Source organism: Centropristis striata, chromosome 11, assembly GCF_030273125.1.
Source record: "Centropristis striata isolate RG_2023a ecotype Rhode Island chromosome 11, C.striata_1.0, whole genome shotgun sequence".
NCBI classification, from domain to species: Eukaryota; Metazoa; Chordata; class Actinopteri; order Perciformes; family Serranidae; genus Centropristis; species Centropristis striata.
In genome coordinates, this window is record NC_081527.1 from 11,617,989 (window position 1) to 11,640,255 (window position 22,267).

The window sequence follows — 22,267 nt, forward strand, 5'->3', positions numbered from 1 at the left end:
TAATAACTATAATAATGTAGTCTTCTTCCTCTTGTATATGATCTCGCGTGATTTGTGCCGTTGTCCCGCGATATTACAGTGACGTCACTTTTAGCGCGGAGTTTGTTGGCGGAAAAGCTTCAAATAAATTCAGAAGAAACTATTAAATTCAGCTGCGGATATTTATACATGTTAATGTTTCCGCTGACTGAACATTAGCTCAGGACTGTATGGTATTTTCACGAAATGTTCATTTGAAGAAACTATTGCATTTTGAAGACCAACGTACGTTAAGCGGTGAGTTTCTTTCTGTTTATCTCAACAGGCTGTAGCTTACAGTAGCATGCTAGTTTTGTTGTAATGAGGAAGACAAATAAAATCAGCTGTACACAATATCTATCCATCTGCCATCTAACTTCATCAAGTGAACACGGCTTAACATTCCCCGTCCTACTTAACATTACTTCCTGATGTTAATATGACACTTTCTTATCGTTTGTTAACGTTCATTTTGGTGGAAAAATCACACAGATCTTCACTTTAGTAAAAATAGCAGACCTAAAACAGTGTACACATTGTCTGTTAAACTAAAAAGCCATGCGTTCAAATTACAACTGCTATCATTAAAATACATTTAGAGTTCATAAAATGTTAAAATAATCGCCTAACATTTTTCAAGTTTTGCAGGAAACAAAAAACTTCATCAAAAGTGTAACATATGACATTTATTGATCATTTCAAAAAGGATGTGACAAAGGATGACTGTTGGCATAGTAATAACACTGTGTGTAAATTATGTAACTTAAGAGAAATAAATGACTCGGCAATTTTTTGAACATGCCTTTGTGACTTAAGCAAGATATGGTAACACTTTATTTTGAAGGTGTCTACATAAGAGTCACACAAGCCTGTCAGAAACATGACATGACAAGTATCATGAGCATTAATGTTACTTCAAAGTGTCATTAATGTTCATGACACATCCCATGTCATGTTTATGACATGCTCATGTCACTCCTATGTAGACACCTTAGAGTAAAGTGTTACCAATATTAGTGTCAACAATAAAACATTTTTTTCTTATCTGATGTCTATGAATGTGGCAAATTTTCAAAGATGTGACGATCTTAAAGGGGTAAAATCACATGATCTGATCAACTGAAGATGGTAGGTGATTTTACCATAGGTGGCCGGCGTCATGATTTTGTAGGAGATGATTTAGCCAAAAAAAAATAATTTTTGACAAAAAATGACTTAGACGATTAAAATGTGAGAATCAATGTTGCAGCTGGCAAAAGTGGGACTTTTACTATATACACTGCTAATAATACAAATAATCATTATTTATACATTGTTAATTTTAATAATATGCAGTGGTGGGAAAAGTATTCATATCCCTTACTTAAGTAAAAGTAGTAATACCACACTGAATTGACTCCACTACAAGTTAAAGTCCTGCGTTAAAAACTGAATTTGGTAAAATTACAAAAGTATCAGCATCCAAAGACACTTATAGTATCAAAAGTAAAAGTAGTCGTTATGCAGATTGTTGTTAAAGTACAAGAAACTCAATAATGTATATTGCATGAGTAAATGTACTTAGTTACTTTTCACCAGTGCACTTGGATATTATTTCTATGTCCTAAGGTGATCATTGTATGTTACTGTTGCAGTTACCAGCCTCTTAAGTTTCTTTTTCTGTCTTAGATGGAGTTGTCTCCTGCCTGCACTGATGGCATCAGCACAGACGGCTGTATCATCAAACCTGCCAGAAGTCACAGGAAAGGCAAAGTCTCAAGTGAGTTGGATGCTTTGTGGCAAAAACACACAGTTTAGATTGAAGAAGCAATATTTGCAGCTACCTAATTTTATAGATACTGTCAATATACTGTCTGGATTTTCCTTTTATTTTAGGCATATGTCACTTTGTAGAAATATTACCTTAGGAATAATCATTGTCTTAAATGAGAGCCAGTAACATTAGCATGCCTATTAGAGGGGTGGCATAGCTAACTTATTGTTCATTTTGTGATAAAAACACCAGATTTGATACATATATAGCTTAATATATTTAGGGTTATAGGATCTAGATTATGTCCATTATTGCACCTGGGTCCAATGGGAAAGGAAAATTTAACCAACTGTTTGTAGCCATTTTGAAAAAAGGCAGCCACGGCAACTAGGGTCTGAGTTTGTGATTGCCCAAAAGCCGGTTTTGTTCCCAATATATTTATCAACACATCTGCCAAATTGGGTGCTTTTATTATAAAATTAACAATTGCTATGATATATTTAGCTATGCCATCCCACGATATAAAGCCTTGTCATTGTCGTTGTGTTCATTGCACAATAGCATCTGATACATTTCTTATTAGTTGATCTTAGTGAGTGAAAACAGATGGTGTTGGATTGAATATAACGATGTGCATCTATACATTTTTTTCTTCCAGGGGATGTGGAAGTAGACATTGAGATCCTCTACAAAGCTGTCCCTCAGCTGGCCAAGGTTTTCCGCATCATAGACAAAATAGGAGAAGGTACATGATCATACCTGTGAAGTTTTCAGCTATATACAGGTGCATCTAAATAAATTAGAATATCATAGAAAAGTTTATTTATGTCATTAATTCAATTCAAAATAGGATATAACACATTATATAGATCCATTACACACAGAATGAAACATTTCATGTCTTAATGTATTTAATTTCTTCTAATTATAATGACTATGATTATGGCTTACATTTAATGAAGACCTACAATTCAGTGTCTCAAATGTTTAACATTACAAAAGACCAATTTTAAAAAGTATGTTTAATATGGAAATGTTGCCCTCTGAAAAGTATGTCCATCTTTTTGACTCAATACTTGTTTGGGGCTATTTGACTTGAAATACTGGGAATGGACTTTTCCATCATATTCTAAATTTATTGAGATGCAACTGTACTGTTTGATTCGGTCTCGTTCACCTCATTCCTTTTTTTTTCTGAAGCAGTAGAAGGTGATCATGGTGATGTTCATGACGTGTTTCTTTGCACCAGGTACGTTCAGTTCAGTGTATCTGGGTGAGGCTCAGATGCGGGATGGGAAGAGAGAGATGTTCGCCCTGAAGCACCTCATCCCAACAAGTCATCCTACACGCATCGCTGCAGAGCTTCAGTGTCTCACTGTCGCTGGGTGAGTCTCATTTTGTTGTGTGTTTATTAGGGCTGTCATGATTCTCCTAATCCACATTTCAAAATGACTGTTGATTTTACTATCACAATTGAAATAAATGTTTTCCTTTGAATTGTAAAGAGTAACAGATCATAGGGTTTATGCCCTGTTTTACTTAAAATGTAACAACAATAAGTTATTTAACCAGTCAATTGAACAATCTACTGTATAAACGCGAGCAAGACCCACTCGCTGGCAGAAGGGTACTTTACAACAAAAGCCTGACTTTCCTAATCTGCAAAAAGCCATAGAACCCAGTAAAATCCAGTTATTAATGATGCATGTAAATATGTCCTACCATCGTTGTTGTGTTGCCATATCATTGCCACATGCAGCACAGTTTGGTTTTTATATTACTCAGGCTGCCATTGAGCTACGCTCTGTTGTCTTTAAAAAAAAAAAGTCTTATGACTTCTGTCGCCTCATATATGCAACTATTTCTGGTTTTTTTTGTTGTAAATATTTTAGCCAAGATTTTAATTTTAATTCAGATTTATCATAGCTTAATTATTTATAGGTGAAGTTAAATTTTAATGTATTTATAGTGTATGTTCAATCTATGTTTGAATGCTGCTACTGGATCCTATCTATCTATCTATCTATCTATCTATCTATCTATCTATCTATCTATCTATCTATCTATCTATCTATCTATCTATCTATCTATCTATCTATCTATCTATCTATCTATCTATCATTTTCATTAGATGGTTCAGATTTCCTATAATTTTGGAGTTGGAGGCTTAGATTTGTATACTTGCTACAGAGATATGTAAGAGTTGTGTGCTCAAAAAAATCTAAAATAGAGACTCAAAGAGCTCTTTTGTATCGTTACTGTTTCATCTCTATCCTAAAAGGTTATTTTTATGCCGTAGAAAATCGGTGTGTGGGCTCCTTGTTTGTCTAACGTTGTGTGATTCAGCTGAACCTACACAGCTCAATACACTGATGGCTGGTTTGGCACGACACTCATTTGACTAAATTAATGTGCATTTTTGTGTTTTGTGATCTGATTCTTGGAAGCCAAGCTTGATGTCACCAGAGAGAAATCACACAACACAGTGAAAGTAGTTCTGTCGTCTCACTGCGTCATTTTTAGATTATTTTTTTTTGCTTTCACTGTGCAGAGGCAGGGAGTGTGTGATGGGGGTGACATATTGCTTCAGGAAGGAGGACCACGTGGTGATTGTCATGCCCTATATGGAGCATCAAGCTATTGTGGTAAGTGCATCGTCAAGAATGTGGATGATGTTTTTCAGTCAATTATTGATTTTTGCATCGATGCAATTTGTAATGTAAAGCACAAATCACTTCCTAGTGTTTTTCTGATGCAGTTCTTGTATCTGCGTTTGCTGATAAGTAATTTAAAATATCTGATCCTATCAAAATGTTTTCATCAGGACATCATTGGCTCGTTGAGCTTTGAAGAGGTCCGTCTGTACATCTATCACCTGCTGAAGGCCCTGAGACACATCCACCAGTTTGGGATCATTCACAGAGACATCAAACCAAACAACTTCCTCTACAACAGGAGCAAAAAAATGTGAGTACTCACATCCCTCTGCAATAAATGCGGCTGCATAATTTCATCTGATTGTTTTAGTTTTATTTATTTTTTTTTTCTAAAATGGAGCGCTGATGATTTAGTGAACAAATGTGTTTTGGTCTCTCAGTTGGCATTTTATCAGTTAATGGGGAAAGTTTCAACACACTGTGTAGTTCAGGTGCAGATGAGGTTTCTGAAGCAGCAAAAAAAATCCTTGAAAATGCTTGAATTTAAATGTTGTATTTTCAAGGTTTTGAAAGTGTTTGGATAAAGTGCTTGTAAATGCTTGAAATTCTTACTGTATTTCTCTTGCAATCTGACTATATCCATCTATAGACTATAGATAATCACATGTTCAATGTAAAAAATAATGAGTAGCCTATCTGAAATGAAGACCGTTCCTCCTTAAAGTGTAACACCATCACTGTTGGTGTGGTTAAGTTAAATCTCCCCCTTTTAGTATGTAAGTATTCATCTAAAACATGCAATTTACAACAGCAGTAAGATACTGGAAAAGCTTGAAAATTTACCTTCAAAGTCCTTGAAAAATGCTTGAATTTGACCACTGCTAAAGTGTACGAACCCTGTATAAAGTGCCTTTCATAATGGGGGTTTAACTCAAAGTGCTTTACAATAAATGAGAGAAACAAGAATAAATAAAACAAGCTAATTAAATGAATGACAAACAAATAGCACGAGTATCAAAACTTCATATATTTGGTAGAGGTGGTGGAAAAAACCGCATAGTATCTCAATATTTAGTTTTTTTTTCGAAGGCCATCGTGGGCTCACTGGAGACACTGGTATCATATGAAACTAGAAGATCTAAGGAATCTATAGGCACCATGTGCCTCAGGATATCGTGTCAGGAAGTTGTCAAAAATAATGCTGCAAAGTTAAGATGGTTTTAGCTACATGTTATAGACACTGGAAACCACATATTTGACTCCTTCACGACTTTATTTCATGGACACAGTCATATCAAAGCTATGCAGAGCAGTGAAGCTTAAAGTTGAGAAAAGTTCGATAAAATGCTGCAGCATGCTGGCAGTGTCGTCCATACATGTTTGATATCAGTTCAGTTCAGTTTGACTGAATACTTTGTTGTTTTTAAAAAGACTGAAGTGAGATGAATAGACTGAATTTAATTTTGTGGATACAAAATGCAGTTAAACAGTTAAATCGCAATATATTGTATCACAATACTCACCATATCGCAATATCGTATCGTGACTCAAGTATCTGGATAAAATTGTATCATTGGGCCTCTGCTGAGCCCCACCTCTAATTTTTGGTGCCTAGCTTAAAAAAAAGTCTAAGCTGCCAGTTTCTTAATTGTGTGCTAGTTTGTATTATTGATTCATTTCCCTGTGTAAAATGTGTGTGTAGGTATTCGCTGGTGGACTTCGGCCTGGCTCAGGGGACAGCAGACACCCAGATCGAGCTGCTGAAGGTGGTGAGGCAGAGGTCGTCACAAAAAGGTGGCGGGTCTGTAGGGAAGCAAGACACCACGCAGCGGAACAAAGCACCACCTAGACTCCCTCCCAAAACCACCACCACTACAGCCTCCACCTCTCTACCTCCGCCTCCACAGCCGTCTACCACCTTGCCACCTTCCTCCTCCTCTTCCACCACCACCACGTCCTCCTCAGCCTCTCGGAAAGCACTGGTTAAAAAAGCACGCACTGTCACCACCACCCTCACCACCTCCACCTCTCGCACAAAGCACACAAAGGTGTCTCCACTGTTTTATCTTTGCTGGTGTTCGATTTTTTTCTTTGTCTAGTAAAAGCAGAGTGGTGAATTAGTGGTTTATTGGGTATAACTGGACTGAATTCCCTGTATTGATACATCTGTGTTTGTCTGTGAATCTGTTTATCTTCTTCTCTCTGCACTAATGTGTCTGCTTTTGCTAAATTCTGCCATCCATGTTTGTTTTCTTTAGGATTTGACAGGACAACGCAAAGTGCCTCGACCTGTGTTTGGAGAGAGGAACCTGAACAGCTGCACTCCAGCTCCATCCACCACCAAACAAGCTGCTGTAAAGACGAAAAGTCACATTTTACCAAAATGAAAATTGTTCTTTTGAACCTATTAAATCCAACAACCATAATAATGAAGAATAGATCAGTTATTTTTCATTCACTTTAAACACAGACCTTATAGATACAGCATAGTAATCGCGATAATTTTGCGTGGCGATATTATATAATTTCATGGCCGCCAAGTATAGATTTTTTTTTTTTTTTCCACAATATTTTTATTGAATTTTACACATTTATAGACAGCAGTGGAACATGATCACCAAGTTACATTTCTCATAAAAAAGATACATCACATTTCACATATTCCACATAACACAAGTAAATTGACAAACAAAACCAGACTAAACAAAACAAAAGAGAGAAAAACAACAACAACAACAACCAAAAAAAAACAAAACTCAGCAACAACTCAGCACCTCACAACCGAGTCAAGGTGAATGCGCACCCTGATTTGCAAGTATAGATATTTAACGTTCTGATGGGCCGTCAGTATTTCCGTCATATTTGTTTTCTGAAGGCTGTAGCAGGTTCAAATTTAGGAATATACTGGACTGGAGGTATATGAAACTAGAAGATCTAAGGAATCTATAGGCACCATTTGCATATCGTGTCGGAAAGTTGTGGAAATAACGCTGCAAAGTTAGGCTTTTTTTAATGTTTCATACAAAAAAATTCAGAGCAGTGAAGTTTAAAGTTTGATAAAATGCTGCAGTTTTTGTCGCCCATACATGTTTGATATCAGTTCAGTTCAGTTTGACTGAATACTTTGTTGGTCAGTCTGTGGGTTTGACTCTCATTGTGGAGAAATAAAAAGACTGAAGTGAGATGAATAGACTGAGAATTTTCTCTTATTTGACAAAGTAATTCTTGATTTGAATTTAATACTGTGGACATAAAATTAAGTTAAACAGTTAAATCGCAATATTTTGTTTTTCGCATTACTCACCATATCACAAAATGCTTAAAAATCGCAATAAATTGTATCGTGACTCAAGTATCAGGATATAATCATATTGAGGAGCCTCTGGTGATTAATCTAATAGTTATTGTATTTTTCTTCGTAAAATCTCTTATTCAGCTGGTAAAGCCCGGCAAAACAGAGGACCCCGCCAACCGAAGGTACTCTTCAGCCAGCCGGGCTCCGCTGCCTGGCCGGACTCAGAGCAGCAGTCAGAAAGCTCAGAGGAGCGTTCAGCCGAGCCTCACCTGTAACTGCTACCAGACTGACCGTGTCTGCAACATCTGCATGTCCAGGTAACAAACAAAAGAGAAGAAGAATAAAAGACGAATTAATAAAAAGTCATTTTTACACCCCATGTGTAGGGCTGGGCAATATGGACCAAAAGTCATATCCTGATATATTTAGGCTGAATATCAATATATGATATATTCCAATATTTTTTATCAAAAAGTTAGAGCAAATGTTCAGTCAAAGTCAAAGCCAAATATGACATGTCACAAGTAGTTTTATTGAAAACGTTTATTTAAGTGAACAGAAATACTATATAACAGGAGTACCTTTTTTTTTCAAATCAAAGCTCCATAAAGTGCACATTTAAATAAAAAAATATCTAAAATAAAAATAGCCTATGAAATAAAATAGGCTAATCTTTTTCTGAAATAAATATGTTGATGAGAAAAGAATAATGAACATTACAAGAGAACCTAATATGACAAACCCTTGTAAGGGCAGCATTTATATATAAAGAAAGAAAAAAAATTGAACTATATCGATATATGCGATATGGTCTAATTCCATATCACATTTAAAAATATATCGATATATTTTTTATACCGCCCAGCCCTACCAATGTGTAAAAGAAGTTGTCATTATAAAAGTAAACCTGAGGCATTTAAGTTTTGTTTTTCTTTTTTCTCATTGATTTGTGTTCAAACTTCTGCTTCATGTTGTTTTTATTAATAAAGGAAGCAGCAGGTGGCTCCCAGGGCTGGCACCCCGGGCTTCAGAGCACCAGAAGTCCTCACAAAGTGTCCCAACCAAGGAACAGGTAGCACTTTCAAAACATGATTGATTAATAGCTTATTATAGCTGATTAATAAATATGATGATGGCTGTAAAAAAAAGCTGACTGTTGAACTCCAACTTACTCTTCTTCCCCTCTCTAACTGTTACTAATGTTGTCTTATCTCCATCACTGTAGCCATAGACGTGTGGTCAGCTGGTGTGATCCTGCTCTCGCTGCTCAGTGGTCGTTACCCGTTCTTCAAAGCCAGCGATGACCTCATCGCCCTCACACAGATCATGACCATACGAGGCTCCAGAGAGACCGTCCAGGCTGCCAAGGCATTCGGTGTGTATCAATATGTTTTACTACACAAAAGCCATCATAATGCCGCTGCTTTGGGAATAATCCAGCAGAACACCCAACGTTTGCTACATTTACATGCACATAATATTCCGGGTTTTGCGATTCTTCTAACAGACGATATTTTCCCCAGCTGTTTGATTTGATGGCTAATCAAAACACATTCCACTAATATTTTCATTTACAGCCGCAGCAACATTACATGTGGTTTCATCACGTAAAAATTTATTTTCTGCCTCCCTCTTTCATTCTTTCAACCACCTTTTTGAAAAGGTTTACATTGTAATATTTGCACATATGACAAACCGGTTTATTTACCTTCCTTTTATATTGTTTAAAAGTAGGTGTATTTCTCTCTCTGCTTTTGTTTTGGCCATACACCTCTACCTCAGCCCTGCAAACTGTTGACATTGTATATAATGTTCAAACGTTTTTAATTTATCTTTGTCTTAATTGTTAATACTTTTTATATTTCTACTTGTTTATACTGTAAATTGTTAATACTTTATATTTTTTACTTGTTTATTTGCTAATACCTCTTAAATTTCTAGTTCATACTGCTGTTTACTATTTATTGTTTTTTATTATATCCACTTTGCTGATGTAACTCTGGAAACTTCCCCGTTGTGGGACTAATAAAGGAAATCTTAATCTTAGTTAGTTTATGCACTTTAATCATAGCAACACACAGAGCTGAACGTAAACAGGTGCAGTAAAAACCCAAATTGCACCTTGATATATTCCACGTCTTAATCAATGCAAGAAAATGCTACATTGAAAATAAGGCTTAATTCAGAAAATATCCAAACAGAATAAGTTGTTTCCATGACCCATATTAAATTCAGAATATTAATGTTATATTAGGGGTAATGTTACTTACTTGTAAACTTAGGGGTAATGTTACTTTCTTTACTTTTTTTTTTTAACCTTACTTTTTAACTACGCAATGTTTGACTTGTGCTTTTTATTATTTTCTTATCCTGCTGTATCTTATTTTATCTTGTTTGTATGTTATTTCCATTTCCCTGTTTTAATTGACTGTTTTTACTGTTTCAATTGTGTCTTGCTGTTTTTAATGTTTATGTAAAGCACTTTGAATTACCTTGTGTTGAATTGTGCTGTACAAATAAACTTGCCTTGCCTTGCCTAATGTATGAATACTGAACTCAACCTCACTGTGGTGAATGGAAAGCTCTGTGTAATAATGAACTTGTTTTTCTGTTTAAATTAATTCAGGCAAGGCAGTGGTGTGCAGCCGGGAGCTGCCTCGCCAGGACCTCAGGACGCTGTGTGAGACGCTGAGAGGACGGAGGCCATCGCCAGACGATGAAGTCACACCACTTCCCGTAAACAACAACAACAAAGACTCTACTGTCACCCGACATCACAAGATCCAGGACGATACTCCCACACATCGTCCCACTGGAGGAACGTTAAAGCAACACAAAGCTGGAGCAGGTGGAAGTCCTTCATCTCTCCCAAACCTCCAGGAACATTCTGCAAACACAGAAACCTCTCACCTTGCCAAACAGAGCTCAGAGACAGACCGCAAGGTGGAGGAGGATGAGCGGGGCTGGGACAGAGTTCCTGACGAGGCCTACAACCTGCTGGACCGACTGCTGGACCTGAACCCTGCCACCAGGATCACAGCTGCTCAGGCTCTGCAGCACCCGCTGTTCAAAGACCTTTGACACCACAGACAGTCCCCAGACCGTAACATCACATTAAGGCCAGCTTCCTCAGCTTTAGTTCAGGTTTTTAAAAAATGGATGATGCATAGATAAAGATAATTTACCTCACATAATAAGTCTGACCCCCTTGACAAAACATTCTGCTGCAAAGTGAAGAAGAGTTTACATTCCTGTATCAGAACAAGAGTTTTAGGACATTTCAGCAGGGTGAAAAAGTTATTCTGTGAAACCCTGTTAAATACATAGATTTTAACCTTAGCATCCATTCAGGACAGGTTTGACTTACTGGTTCTGCAGGTCACAACAGCTTTGGCTGAGTCCAGAGAGAGCATTTTAAAGTGATCCACCATTGGCAATAACCAAGATCGGAAGAGTATTGACTTTGAGGATTATATTGACAGACTATTGTTGTGTCACTGGTTGGACAGTTTTATCACTGAAGGAACCTGATTTGCTCTGGGAAGACATGCAGTCAGCCAGTTAGAGCTGCACACTGTCTTATATTGTGACAACCAAAAGAGAGAAATACAGGTGCATCTCAAAAAATTAGAATATCATAGAAAAGTTTATGTCAGTAATAAAATTCAAAAGGCAGAAATAATACATCATATAGATGCATTACATACAGAATGAAACATTTTATGCCTTCATTTATTTGATTTCTTCTAATTATGATTATGGCTTACATTTAATGACCTAATTTCAGTGTCTCAAAATTTAAATATTACAAAAGACCAATTTTAAAAAGTGTGTTTAATGTGGAAATGTTGGCCTCTGAAAAGTATGTCCATCTATATGACTCAATACTTGGTTGGAGCTATTTGACTTGAAATACTGGAAATGGACTTTTCCATGATATTCTAATGTGTTGAGGTGCACCTGTACAAAGCTTGAGTTGTTATTACTATAGGCTACCTACAGAAAAATGTGTTTATAATTGTATAATTTATATGATGTTGTTAGTGATCTGAACTGGGTTTTTTTTCAAAAGGGAACAGTCTGTGTTGATTACTATTGTCACTGTGTCATAAACCCATATCACAGCTATATGAAGCGACAATGTACATATCTAAAGTATGAAAGTTTTAAAGGTTTGTTCAAATTCCATCTATATTTTGTGAATTTCAGTATGACTGCTGCTTCATGATATGTCTGTTTCAACTGTGTTCATTTATAACACTGTAAATGTACACTCTGCCTCACTAATAAGGATTTTCTAATAAAGGGGAAAACAAAACGTGGCTTCCATTTTTACTGTAGCGTCTTACATGTGTGGAACATATAATGTACACAAAGTAAAATAAAGTTATTCATAATCACTGTAATTACACAGTTGATGAGATTGTTTCTGTAGCCTTGTAAAGAATTGGTTTCAAAATACTATTGTCGGTCTACAAAGCACTAAATGGTCTTGGGCCGAAATACATTTCTGATCTTCTGTTTATAGCTACGAACCACCCAGAACTCTCATATCATCTGGGACTGGTCTGCTCTGTGTTCCCAGAGTCAGAACTAAACATGGAGAGGCAGCGTTCAGTTTTTATGCTCCACACATCTGGAACAAACTCTGAAACTGCAGATCTGCTGCAACTCTCAACTCTTTTAAATCAAGAGTGAAGACTTTTGTTTGCCTCTGCCTTTCAGTAATGCTGCACTGTAACTTCTATTCCCTAAAAAAAAAAAATTATCAGCTCGCTTTCAAGAATTTTAACGTACTTTTATATTTTTTCCTCAATATTTTATCTGCTCGTTTTCAGTCTTACATTTTTATATTTGAATGTCATTTTATATCTCTAATGCTTTTAACGTTTTGCGTAAAGCACTTTGAATTGCCCTGTTGTTTAAAAGTGCTATACAAATAAACTTGCGTTGTCTTACGACAAAATACCAGTTTATGGAAAAAAAACTTTATTTAACACGTGTATAGAAGTGATACAAACTTATTTGTATTATCATTATTGGCCATTATTTAGATGTTTTATAAACATTGTATGCAGCATTTTAAAGCACTCAAAACCTGCTGAAAAGAACTTGAAATATGAAAACAAAGTTTTTTTAATAAAACACATCAACAGAACAGTTGAAGGCTTTTTTGTTTGCTCGGCCCTGAGACGATGACGACCTCTGGTAGTAAAACTCGGTCTACAGATTCTCCTTCACCTCGGTGAGCTCCTCTATCCGCACCAACACGCTCTCGATCATGTCGAACGTGTGCAGGGCCGAGTGCAGACCCTGAAAGGACACATTAAAATGCAGTCAGGTTGTTGCTCTTCTTCCGTGCTTCATAAATACACAATCAAGACTGTCATAGGGACATGAAGGTTACTGACCTGAATCTGTGACTCTGATGTCATGTTTGGCAGCGTCTCGTCGCCAACGGAGACAGAAAGTACAGACTCTTCTGTGGTAAAAACACATTTATGAATTTTTATTTTATGGACTTACATTTACATTTAGTCATTAACCCTTAATAGGGCACTCATTGAAACAATTGCAAATTCCAAATTTCAACCCTAGAGAATGTTGGAGGATATTACATACAGCCAGAATGTGTAAAAAAACATACAGACCCGGGGGAGGAGGATTATATTTTGAGAAAAAAGTTAACGAGATTTAAGTGGCAAATCTACAAGAAAAAAATGTGCAGATTTATGAGATTTAAAGTGGTGAATCTGCAAGAAAAAAGTTGCTTTTCCCCCCCGATTTTTCTCGTAAATCTGCGACTTTTTCGCGCAGGTTTGCCACTTTAAATCTCTTAAATCTGCAACTTTTTTTTCTTGTAGATTTGCCATTTTAATCTAGTAAATTTTCAACTTTCTTCTCGAAATATTTATATTTTTTATTTTGGATATCCGCTGAAGTTACCAAATATGGTTCTTCGCCCGATAAAGGGTTAAGCAGACGCTTTTATCCAAAGCGACTTACAGGAAGAATAAAAGCAAACAATCAAGGTATAGTGCAAAAAGAGCCATTAGTGCATCAAGAAGTGCTAGTGACAATTCTTTAAGGAGTAGAATTACTTCTCACAGGCTTCTGTAGAAAATGTTATTGTGATAACGTTTTAGTTTGGTTGTGGTGACTCACCTTTGGCTTTGCCCTTCTTCTTGCTCTCCAAGGTGTTTTGGAGCTCCCTCTCGTAGTGAGCTCTCGACATGTTCACTCCAACACGTAGCGGCTTCAGGAACGTATCTTCTATTTTATACAGCTCTGTCCAGATCCCTGTCTGCAAGACCAAAACAGCAGCAGAGAAACGTGTGTACTGTCATCAACTGATGCACTATGGGAATCAGAAATATATGGGTGGATCTTTTGTTGTCTGGCAGGTAACTTTATTGGAGAAAAATCTGACAAAACATTTACTGGACCTGATAAAACTCACCTGGTTCTCTGTCACTTTGTCTCTGATGATGAGGTAACGCAGCAGGTTCAGAGACTCCATGATTCTGTTAAAAACAACACAAAAACTACTTTTACAAAACAATCCAGATACTTTTTCAAATTTTTCTAGTTAAGATTGTGTAATATGACTGAAAGCTCTTGACAGTGGGGAGAAAAGTTTAAGTCCATTTTAGTTTATGTAAATAGTAGTATGTATATATCTATATATATATTCACACAACATTAGATGCCAATACGGGAAAAATATTTAGCTAAAATCAATTTTTGCTCAAGGAAGAAGTGCTTAACTCTTATATATTGTTTAAATCCTAGGCTGGCTTGTGGTATTGTTTCTTTATGTAGCACAGCAATGCTTCATATAACATGACATTTTAGCTTTATTTATTTAATTAAACCTACTTGGGTTCCTACTTCGGATATCAAAACGGCAATAAATGTTTTTTTTGCTTTGATTTATCATGATGAACTAAAGGTTGATTGTTCAAAGTAATAGCTATAGAATAGTCACAACATCGGTGATTTGACTGTTTCACTATAAGCCTCGCTTTCACTGTGCATTTCTGTTGGCCACCGGGTCCAATCTCCCAGGATAATGAAGGCTCAGTTACAGTACAGAGGAAGTGTGTCTATAATGTTGCGACCAAAACAGGAAGAGGAAATTACTATTGTTTTGTAGCTATTTGAGCCTGACAGATACATCTGTTGACAGATATTATTGGCCGATATAGGCCTATAAAAGGCATATTGTATCGGTGTATGTGCTGTCTGATATGTGCCGTTATGAAAACTTTTTTACATAATATACAATGCAGAAAATGTAGTATTTTTAGTGTTTTTTAAGATAGTCATTAATTGACTGAAACTGAACAGTAATGATGTTTATTTAGTTATTTATTTTATTCTTTATTTTCTCAGTTATTATTTATAGAATTGCCTGACAGTGTACTACATTGTATTATGTATAACAATGTTAATAAAGTTTTATGTTTGCGAAAGTAGCTCTCTGGGTGGTGAAAATCTGTGCACAATCCACATAAAAAAGGTCTATTTTCAACTCAAAAAATGACTATATCAGCCACCATATCGGTTATATAAGAATTTCCCCTCATTAAAATCAGTATCAGCATCAGTCTCAAAAATCGGTCTGGCCTAGTGGCTATCGGTAGCTATCCCCAGTTAGTGGAAAGAATGGTGAAAGTTGCAGCAACTGCAGTAACATAAAACTACCAAAAGAAAAGAGTCCTGTTGGCTGAGAAGGCGAAGAGTGAGAGTGAAAGAAATGGAAGTAAAACAAGAGAGAACCTCCGACTAGTTATCTATGTGACTGTGACATTAATACATTTGGAAACGCTCGACGGGAAATTACGCATTGCACTTTAACTTTACTGTGCTTTATTCTGTGTTAACGGCTAGTACTCTGAGACTAGACTTGTTTGGATGCCCAGTTTTGCCCTAATGCATGCTGGGATAGGTTTCAGTCCCCTGAGCAAGACAGGTTGTGTGTTGTGTGTGCAGACCTGTCCAGGTACTGCAGGAGGTCGGTCTCTGGGCCGTCTGGCAGAACAAGAACTTTACGTAGCAGAGGCAGCAGTTCAGCTCCTTCAAACCAGGTGTTACCGTTTCCTGGCTGAGGACAGACGGAGACAAAGACAGAATAAATAATATAATAAAATAATGACCTGTACTTCTACTTTAGCTACCAGAGCAAACAGCCACCGTGAAATTTAAAATGCCACCCTTACCCGCAGGGCAGCGTCTATCTGATTCTTGATGTTTTTGATGACGTAGCCTTCGACTCCTGAGTGTTTACTGGTTTTCAGCATGTACCTGAAACAAGACGACCAGGAAAAGTCCATAGACTGGGTGGAGGGTGCAACTGAGAAAGACATTTCTGGAGGAAAGTTCAGTAACTTACTGAAATAAATGATACTTTGCTTCAGTTTCGAACTTATCAATGCTCAGCTGCAACACCTTCAGACCTCTGGTTCTCTGTTGACAAAGAAGTAAATATCGAAATATCTATTTTAAAATGCTTTCATTGAGAGAATAATAGAAGCAAATAAAACGTGAATTAATTTCAAAAAAGAAAAAAAATGCAAAAGAAGAGAAAAAAGTTGTTAATACCATTGCAATTACATACACACTTGACACTTTTTCCATGTCATGCTATATATATGTACAGTAGTGTTCAATATAATAGCAGTCCAGTGTGACTGTCCAGATTAATCCAGGTTTTTAGTATATTTTTATTGCTACATGGCAAACAAGGTACCAGTAGGTGCACTAGATTCTCAGAAAACCAACAAGACCCAGCATTCGTGATATGCACGCTATTAAGGCTGTGCAACTGGGCAATTATTACCTTGTTTGCCATGTAGCAATAAAAATATATTAAAAACCTGGATTAATCTGGTTAGTCACATTGGACTGCTATTATTTTGAACACTACTGTAAACGTCAGTTTTGTTTGACATTTAGTTTTTGCATTGCACAAGTATAAAGCAAGAAAAAATTACGACTTACCAAATCATGTCTCTGACACATGGTCATGACCTTCACCAAGTTCTGTAAACAGAAGGTGAAATCAGCAACAATGCGTGAGTAAAGCATCACAGCCAGCAGAGTGGAGGCAGAGGTTTGTGATTAACTGTGTTCACCTGAGGGACTGTGAGGAAGGACCTGATCTCCAGCAGATCTGCAGGCAGACTGCCATCCTCCACCCGCACCAAACTCTTCTCATACAGCTCCTGTGTGACAGGAAACACACAGACTGTATGTCAAACTATGAAAGCTCTAAAATAAACGGGCACAGTGCAAAACCACAATACAAATCTCCAGCATGTTGCAAAAATGAGAAGAAATCAATCTTATCATTAGTTCAATGTTTCAGTTGGACTTACCAGTCCTTTCTGAATCCTGAACTCCTCAGTTCTGGCAAAAAAAAAAACAGAATTTACTATAAGTAATGAGGGGTTCAGCTCAAACACACAACAAACATTAACTAATGGATCCAAGTCTGCATTTACTCTGTATGGTAGTTATACAGATGGGGGGCAAATTAAAGGAAAAAACTGACTTAAAGAGTAGAGGAGTGAACTTTGGCAGCAAACTTTCTACCTATATACAGTCATGGAAAAACTATTAGACCATTGTTTTCTTCAATTATTTGTTCATTTTAATGCCTGGTACAAGTTCAACTAAAGGTACATTTGTTTGGACAAATATAATGATAACAACAAAAATAGTTTGTAAGAGTTTAATTAAAGAGCTGATATCTAGCCATTTTCCATGGTTTCCTTGATAATAACCAAAATCATTATCAAGAAAACCATGGAAAATGTCTAGATAACAGCTCTTAAATTAAACTCTTATGGGCTATTTTTTGTTGTTATTATTATATTTGTCCAAACAAATGTACCTTTAGTTGTACCAGGCATTAAAATGAACAAGAAATTGAAGAAAACAATTGTCTAATAGTTTTTTAATTATTTTTTACTGTATATATAGTATAGATGTGACATCCCCACCTGACAGAAGACCTGACGGCTCATTTAAAGGCATAGTTTCTGAATACAGGCTGAGTGCATTTCTACGTGGAGTGTTTTGATGTTTCCTCAGTATTATATAGCACCAAGACCTGCCTTAAACCAGCTGACATCAACATTGCCAATGGTCAACAGCACAGAACAGATACAAGATCAAGTATTCACCTGGACAAGAGGAGGCAAATGTGCTCCATATTACAACGAAGACCAAACACAGGACTGTAAACACAGAGAGAGTGAGGGGAATTAACAATGCATTTAATATTGTATGTATTCAAACTGTAGAAACCATCATCAGTGTTATCCAGTGTTAATTTCTAGCCATGTTTGATGAACTCATATTGTTTATCAGTGTCTATATGCTTTATGATAATATATTTATTTTTCTATCTTACCTGAAAACACTGGGGAATGTATCTGCAGCCAGGTGACTGACAAACACCAGGTGAGCCAGGCTGGCCAAAGACTCTTTAGGGTAACGAACCTCCTCCTCCAGAAAGCCTGGAACCTGTTTTCTCTTCAGCAGAGGCTGGAACACGAGACTGGGGACGGGCTCTCCGATAGCACTCAGGGTGTTCTGTACAACACACACACACACACACACACACACACACACACACACACACACACACACACACACACACACACACACACACACACACACACACACACACACACAGAAACACACACACAGAAACACACACTAATTACAGTAACTTTTCTGCCTTTAATGTCTAAAACAGATTCATAGATTTAATGGAGTTGTGTACTTAGATTACCCCAACAATTAAAAAAAACATAATTTTTATCAAGGTAAGAATCATTTTTTTAACCTATATATTTTAACGGTAAGAAGGATCTTAAGTTACCAGAGAAACAAACTAAGTAAACGTTAGCAGCAGCTTGGCTCACAGACCCTCCTGGACATCTGTGTCCACCAAACAGCATCAGAGAAACACTGTTTTTAATGAGAAACAGCGTTATTCTGTATTTTTACCAGTTTTAATCACCTGGTTGGTTTGTTTTGGAGAGCAGAAGACCTCTGCAGAAAATTTGGCTCCCTATAAAAGCCTCCTGAACGAACACTGAAGGAAATTCTAACCGGGAGAAGCTGACTGCGATGACAGGATGGTGGTGAGACAGCTGATTTTATTAACTGTACTATTACACCCATCACAACATTTACACTAAATAACAGCATCGGCTCTTTCCAAAATATTGTGGTGAATTAATTTGCTGTACCAAAATCTCAGTGGCAAAATTCCTGAGGGGAGACTCAGCCAGAGTGTCTGGATCCTTGAGTTGTACCTCCAGCAGAGGGTGACTCAGAGTCTTCATACAGCTGCAGAACAAAAAAAAAACAAGCTTGGCGTCAGTGCTGTGGTTCAAACTGCAGGTGTTTTGTATGCAAGTTGTAAATTTCTCACTCACAACTTTAGCAGTTCTGTCCGCAGCTCGTCCTCTTTATCTCTCCCCTGCTCACCCGCATTCTTGTTTGTGTTCTCATCTTGTGTCTCGCTGTTCAGGAGGTTTTGCCTGGCCTCGTGGACAAAAGGCTTAACAAAGTCTATCAGATCGGTGCAGCAGCGGCAAAGCGAGAAGACGTCGTCCTCCTCTTGCTCCTTGGTGTAAGGTATTGGCAGTTTGACCACCTGGTCCAGCACAGAGGACAGGGTCATGCCCAGGGAAGACGCCTTGCGGCTGCCCAGACACAGCAACACTGAGAGGAAGACACAGGTGAAATGGCTCTATTTGATTTGATATGTGATTTTACTTAAGTACATATTCATTAGAGGTGGGGGAAAAAATCAATACAGCATAGTATCGCAATATTTTGCGTGGTTATATTATATCGATTCATGGCTGCCAAGTATCGATATTTAGCGCCGGCGGGACGTCTTTTTTTTCTTTTCCTGATACTGTAGTGGGCTCACTTTAAGGAATATACTGGAGATACTGGTACCATATAAAACTAGAAGATCTAAGGAATCTATAGGCATATCGCGTTGGGAAGTTGTCGAAATAACGCTGCAAAGTTTGGCTTTTTTTAATGTTTCATTCAAAAAAATTCTGAGCAGTGAAGCTTAAAGTTGAGGAAAGTTTGAGAAAATGTTGCAGTTTTTGTTGCCCATACATGTTTGATATCAGTTCAGTTCAGTTTGACTGAATACTTTGTTGGTCAGTCTGTGGGTTTGACTGTCATTGTGGAGAAATAAAAAGACTGAAGTGAAATGAATAGACTGAAGAATTTTAACTTATCTGATAAAACCATTCTTGATTGAATTTAATTTTGTGGACACAAAATGCAGTTAAACAGTTAAATGGCAATTTATTGTATCACAATACTCACCATATCGCAAAATTCTTAAAATCGCAATAATATTGTATTATGACTCAAGTATCGGGATAAAATTGTATCGTGGGGCTTCTGGTGATTCCCACCTCTAATATTCATAGACATATTCTGTACCTTTCTGTAGAGGGTTTAAGAGTAGATGGAGGCTCTCTGCTATGGTGTCAGGGTCGTCCTGCTCCAGCTGCTCCAACAAGCCAATCAGCAGCTCTTTGGGTCTGCAGGTCTGGAAAACCAAAACTGATCCTTATAGGAACGATTACATCCAAACACTCAAGACACCAGGCATCTCCTCACTGCTCGCTGTGTCAGTGGACCATATAAAAATGTAACTAATGTTTCATGTTGTATATTCTAACTCAATCTTGTGATTTTGGTTGAACAGACCTTTAACAGGTGGTTGAAAATGGCGAGGCATTGTGAAAGCTTCCCTTCTTCTCTCTTCAGCAGAACCTTGATCAGGGGAGGCAGCAGATTCCAACCCATACATCTCACTATGTCCTGCAGGGAGAGGGGTAGAGGAGTGTTTATACAGTACAAATTATGAACAAGTCTACTTGCTAAAACAAAGGTCAGCTTTAAATACCTGATTCTTTTCATCCAGGATAATACTGAGGACCTGCGCACCGTTTCCCTCCTCGATGCAGGTCCGCCCAGCAATCGTGAATACGTCATGATCCTCGCTGGTGTAGCTGTCTTCAGGGAGGGCTTGCTGTGTGAAAGAGAGACAAAGAGATTAATTAAGAAAGAAACTTTTACTGCAACAATTGATGATGAAGTCATTCTCATGGTAAAAATGTCTGTTCACAGCTTCTCAATGTGAGGATTTGCTGCTTTTATGTCACTGTAAAATACAAATACAAACCCCAAATACATTCAGGGTTTTGGACAGTTTTTTTAGATATAGACAAGCTGAAGATGTCACTTCAGGATCTGGGAAATGATGACCAATTTCTGACTTTTAATAGAAATACAGTTTATCAAGAAATAATCAAGAAGTCAATCCTTGAAGGACATAATCGTAGTTGCAGCCCCAGAGTCCTTTTACCATTATTGAAGTATAATTTGGGATATTTAAGGCTCTCTTAATTTATTGCACCATTCACAGTAGCAACACAGTGTCCTGTAAAAGCAGACAAAGAGCAGTGCTGTGTGTGAACGTGCGTCCAAAACAGGGCTGCATGAATCAAGTAAAGAGGCACCACTATTGCTCACCATTTAGATACATTTAGATTACTTGCACCAAGTAAATTAAGATTAAGATTAATTATTTTTATTAATCCCACAATGGGGAAATTCAACCTCTGCATTTAACCCATCCTTTTTTACACACAAGTGAACACACCATGCAGTGCAGGAGCAGTGTATAGCACATTACTGCGCCCGGGGAGCTGTGCAGGGGGGTTGGGTGCCTTGCTCAAGGGCACTTCAGTCCTTGACCTGTCAGTACTGGGATTCGGACCGGCGACTCTCCAGTTACAAGCCCGATTCCTCCACGGACTGCCCCTTTAATTAAGCCAATGCACTTAATGAAATGTTTGTGGAGATCCCAGCTATTATGCTGAAATGTTGAAGGTATGAATGTGAGTGTGTGGTGTCCCCTGGGTGACTCACACATCTCTGGACCACATCACTGAGCTGCTCCAGAGCCATCCCTGCTGTCTTCAGGTGGTTTATCTTCACACAGAAGTCCTCCAAAACAAACACGACACTTCACGTCAAAATTTGATAATGAACTGGCTCTTAAATTCAGAAGTCTACTCCACAGCTGTACATAAATTAATTATATGGACGAGCATCCTGGTTATGTTAAGGTTAAAGTCATGAGCCCTGTGGCTGTGTGTGGGCAGTAACAACTGGACAGTCTGCTATAATAAACAGAATAGGGTACAATGGATGCTAATGTTTAATTAACTCTGAATTAGCTTAGCCGTTAGCCTGAAAACAAACCTTTTTACTGAGCTGCCCTGGTGGTACAAACACTGCCAGAAACAGAACGCACTGTTGCCGACAATAAACGTGATAAAGAAGTCGAAACGGAGGTGGCTATACACACCTTAGCTCACTACATGTCCCACACAGCCCGGTGTTAGCAACCACGCTAACGCGAACTACTGAACTCACCAACAGATTGTCCGTTTGGACTTGCCGTAGAATGAATGACGT

At 37.6% G+C, this 22,267-nt stretch overlaps 2 protein-coding genes across 5 annotated transcripts; one reads left to right on the forward strand and one right to left on the reverse strand.

Annotated features, from left to right (window-relative positions):
* The first annotated feature begins 79 nt into the window (after nt 1-79).
* On the forward strand, nt 80-10,893 carry cdc7 (cell division cycle 7 homolog (S. cerevisiae)). The gene is made up of 12 exons (XM_059343880.1): nt 80-276; nt 1,687-1,777; nt 2,430-2,516; nt 3,021-3,156; nt 4,323-4,416; nt 4,596-4,738; nt 6,131-6,476; nt 6,687-6,790; nt 7,861-8,040; nt 8,713-8,795; nt 8,949-9,098; nt 10,350-10,893. Exons 2-12 carry the CDS (start codon nt 1,687-1,689, stop codon nt 10,802-10,804), a joined length of 1,869 nt encoding a protein of 622 aa, XP_059199863.1. The 5' UTR covers nt 80-276; the 3' UTR covers nt 10,805-10,893.
* Nucleotides 10,894-12,701: 1,808 nt separating this feature from the next.
* Nucleotides 12,702-22,264, reverse strand: glmna (glomulin, FKBP associated protein a). Of its 4 annotated transcripts, none has more exons than XM_059344963.1 (19): nt 22,158-22,264; nt 21,716-21,793; nt 20,688-20,813; nt 20,489-20,602; nt 20,219-20,327; nt 19,180-19,468; nt 18,991-19,090; nt 18,144-18,325; nt 17,914-17,967; nt 17,104-17,134; nt 16,861-16,950; nt 16,727-16,768; nt 16,119-16,192; nt 15,946-16,030; nt 15,721-15,830; nt 14,184-14,247; nt 13,889-14,027; nt 13,135-13,205; nt 12,702-13,036 (listed from the first exon to the last, which is right to left on the reverse strand). In XM_059344963.1, the coding sequence occupies exons 2-19, from the start codon at nt 21,752-21,754 to the stop codon at nt 12,947-12,949; spliced, it is 1,809 nt and encodes a 602-aa protein (XP_059200946.1). In that variant the 5' UTR covers nt 21,755-21,793; nt 22,158-22,264; the 3' UTR covers nt 12,702-12,946. The 4 variants fall into 4 exon arrangements, with proteins under 4 accessions (XP_059200946.1, XP_059200945.1, XP_059200947.1 ...); XM_059344962.1 differs by having other exon boundaries at nt 22,052-22,218; XM_059344964.1 differs by lacking the exon at nt 22,158-22,264 and having other exon boundaries at nt 21,716-22,018.
* Between the last annotated feature and the right edge of the window lie 3 nt (nt 22,265-22,267).

Excerpts from the sequence above, each read along its gene's own strand:
- cdc7 (XM_059343880.1), top strand. The coding sequence starts at position 1,687 with ATGGAGTTGTCTCCTGCCTGCACTGATGGCATCAGCACAGACGGCTGT. Across the intron at positions 1,778-2,429 it reads CAGGAAAGGCAAAGTCTCAA|GGGATGTGGAAGTAGACATT; the intron begins GTGAGTTGGATG and ends TTTTTCTTCCAG. Across the intron at positions 8,041-8,712 it reads TGCAACATCTGCATGTCCAG|GAAGCAGCAGGTGGCTCCCA; the intron begins GTAACAAACAAA and ends TTATTAATAAAG.
- glmna (XM_059344963.1), bottom strand. The coding sequence starts at position 21,754 with ATGGCTCTGGAGCAGCTCAGTGATGTGGTCCAGAGATGT. Across the intron at positions 19,091-19,179 it reads CGGACAGAACTGCTAAAGTT|CTGTATGAAGACTCTGAGTC; the intron begins GTGAGTGAGAAA and ends TTTGTTCTGCAG. Across the intron at positions 18,326-18,990 it reads ATTTTGCCACTGAGATTTTG|AACACCCTGAGTGCTATCGG; the intron begins GTACAGCAAATT and ends TGTGTTGTACAG.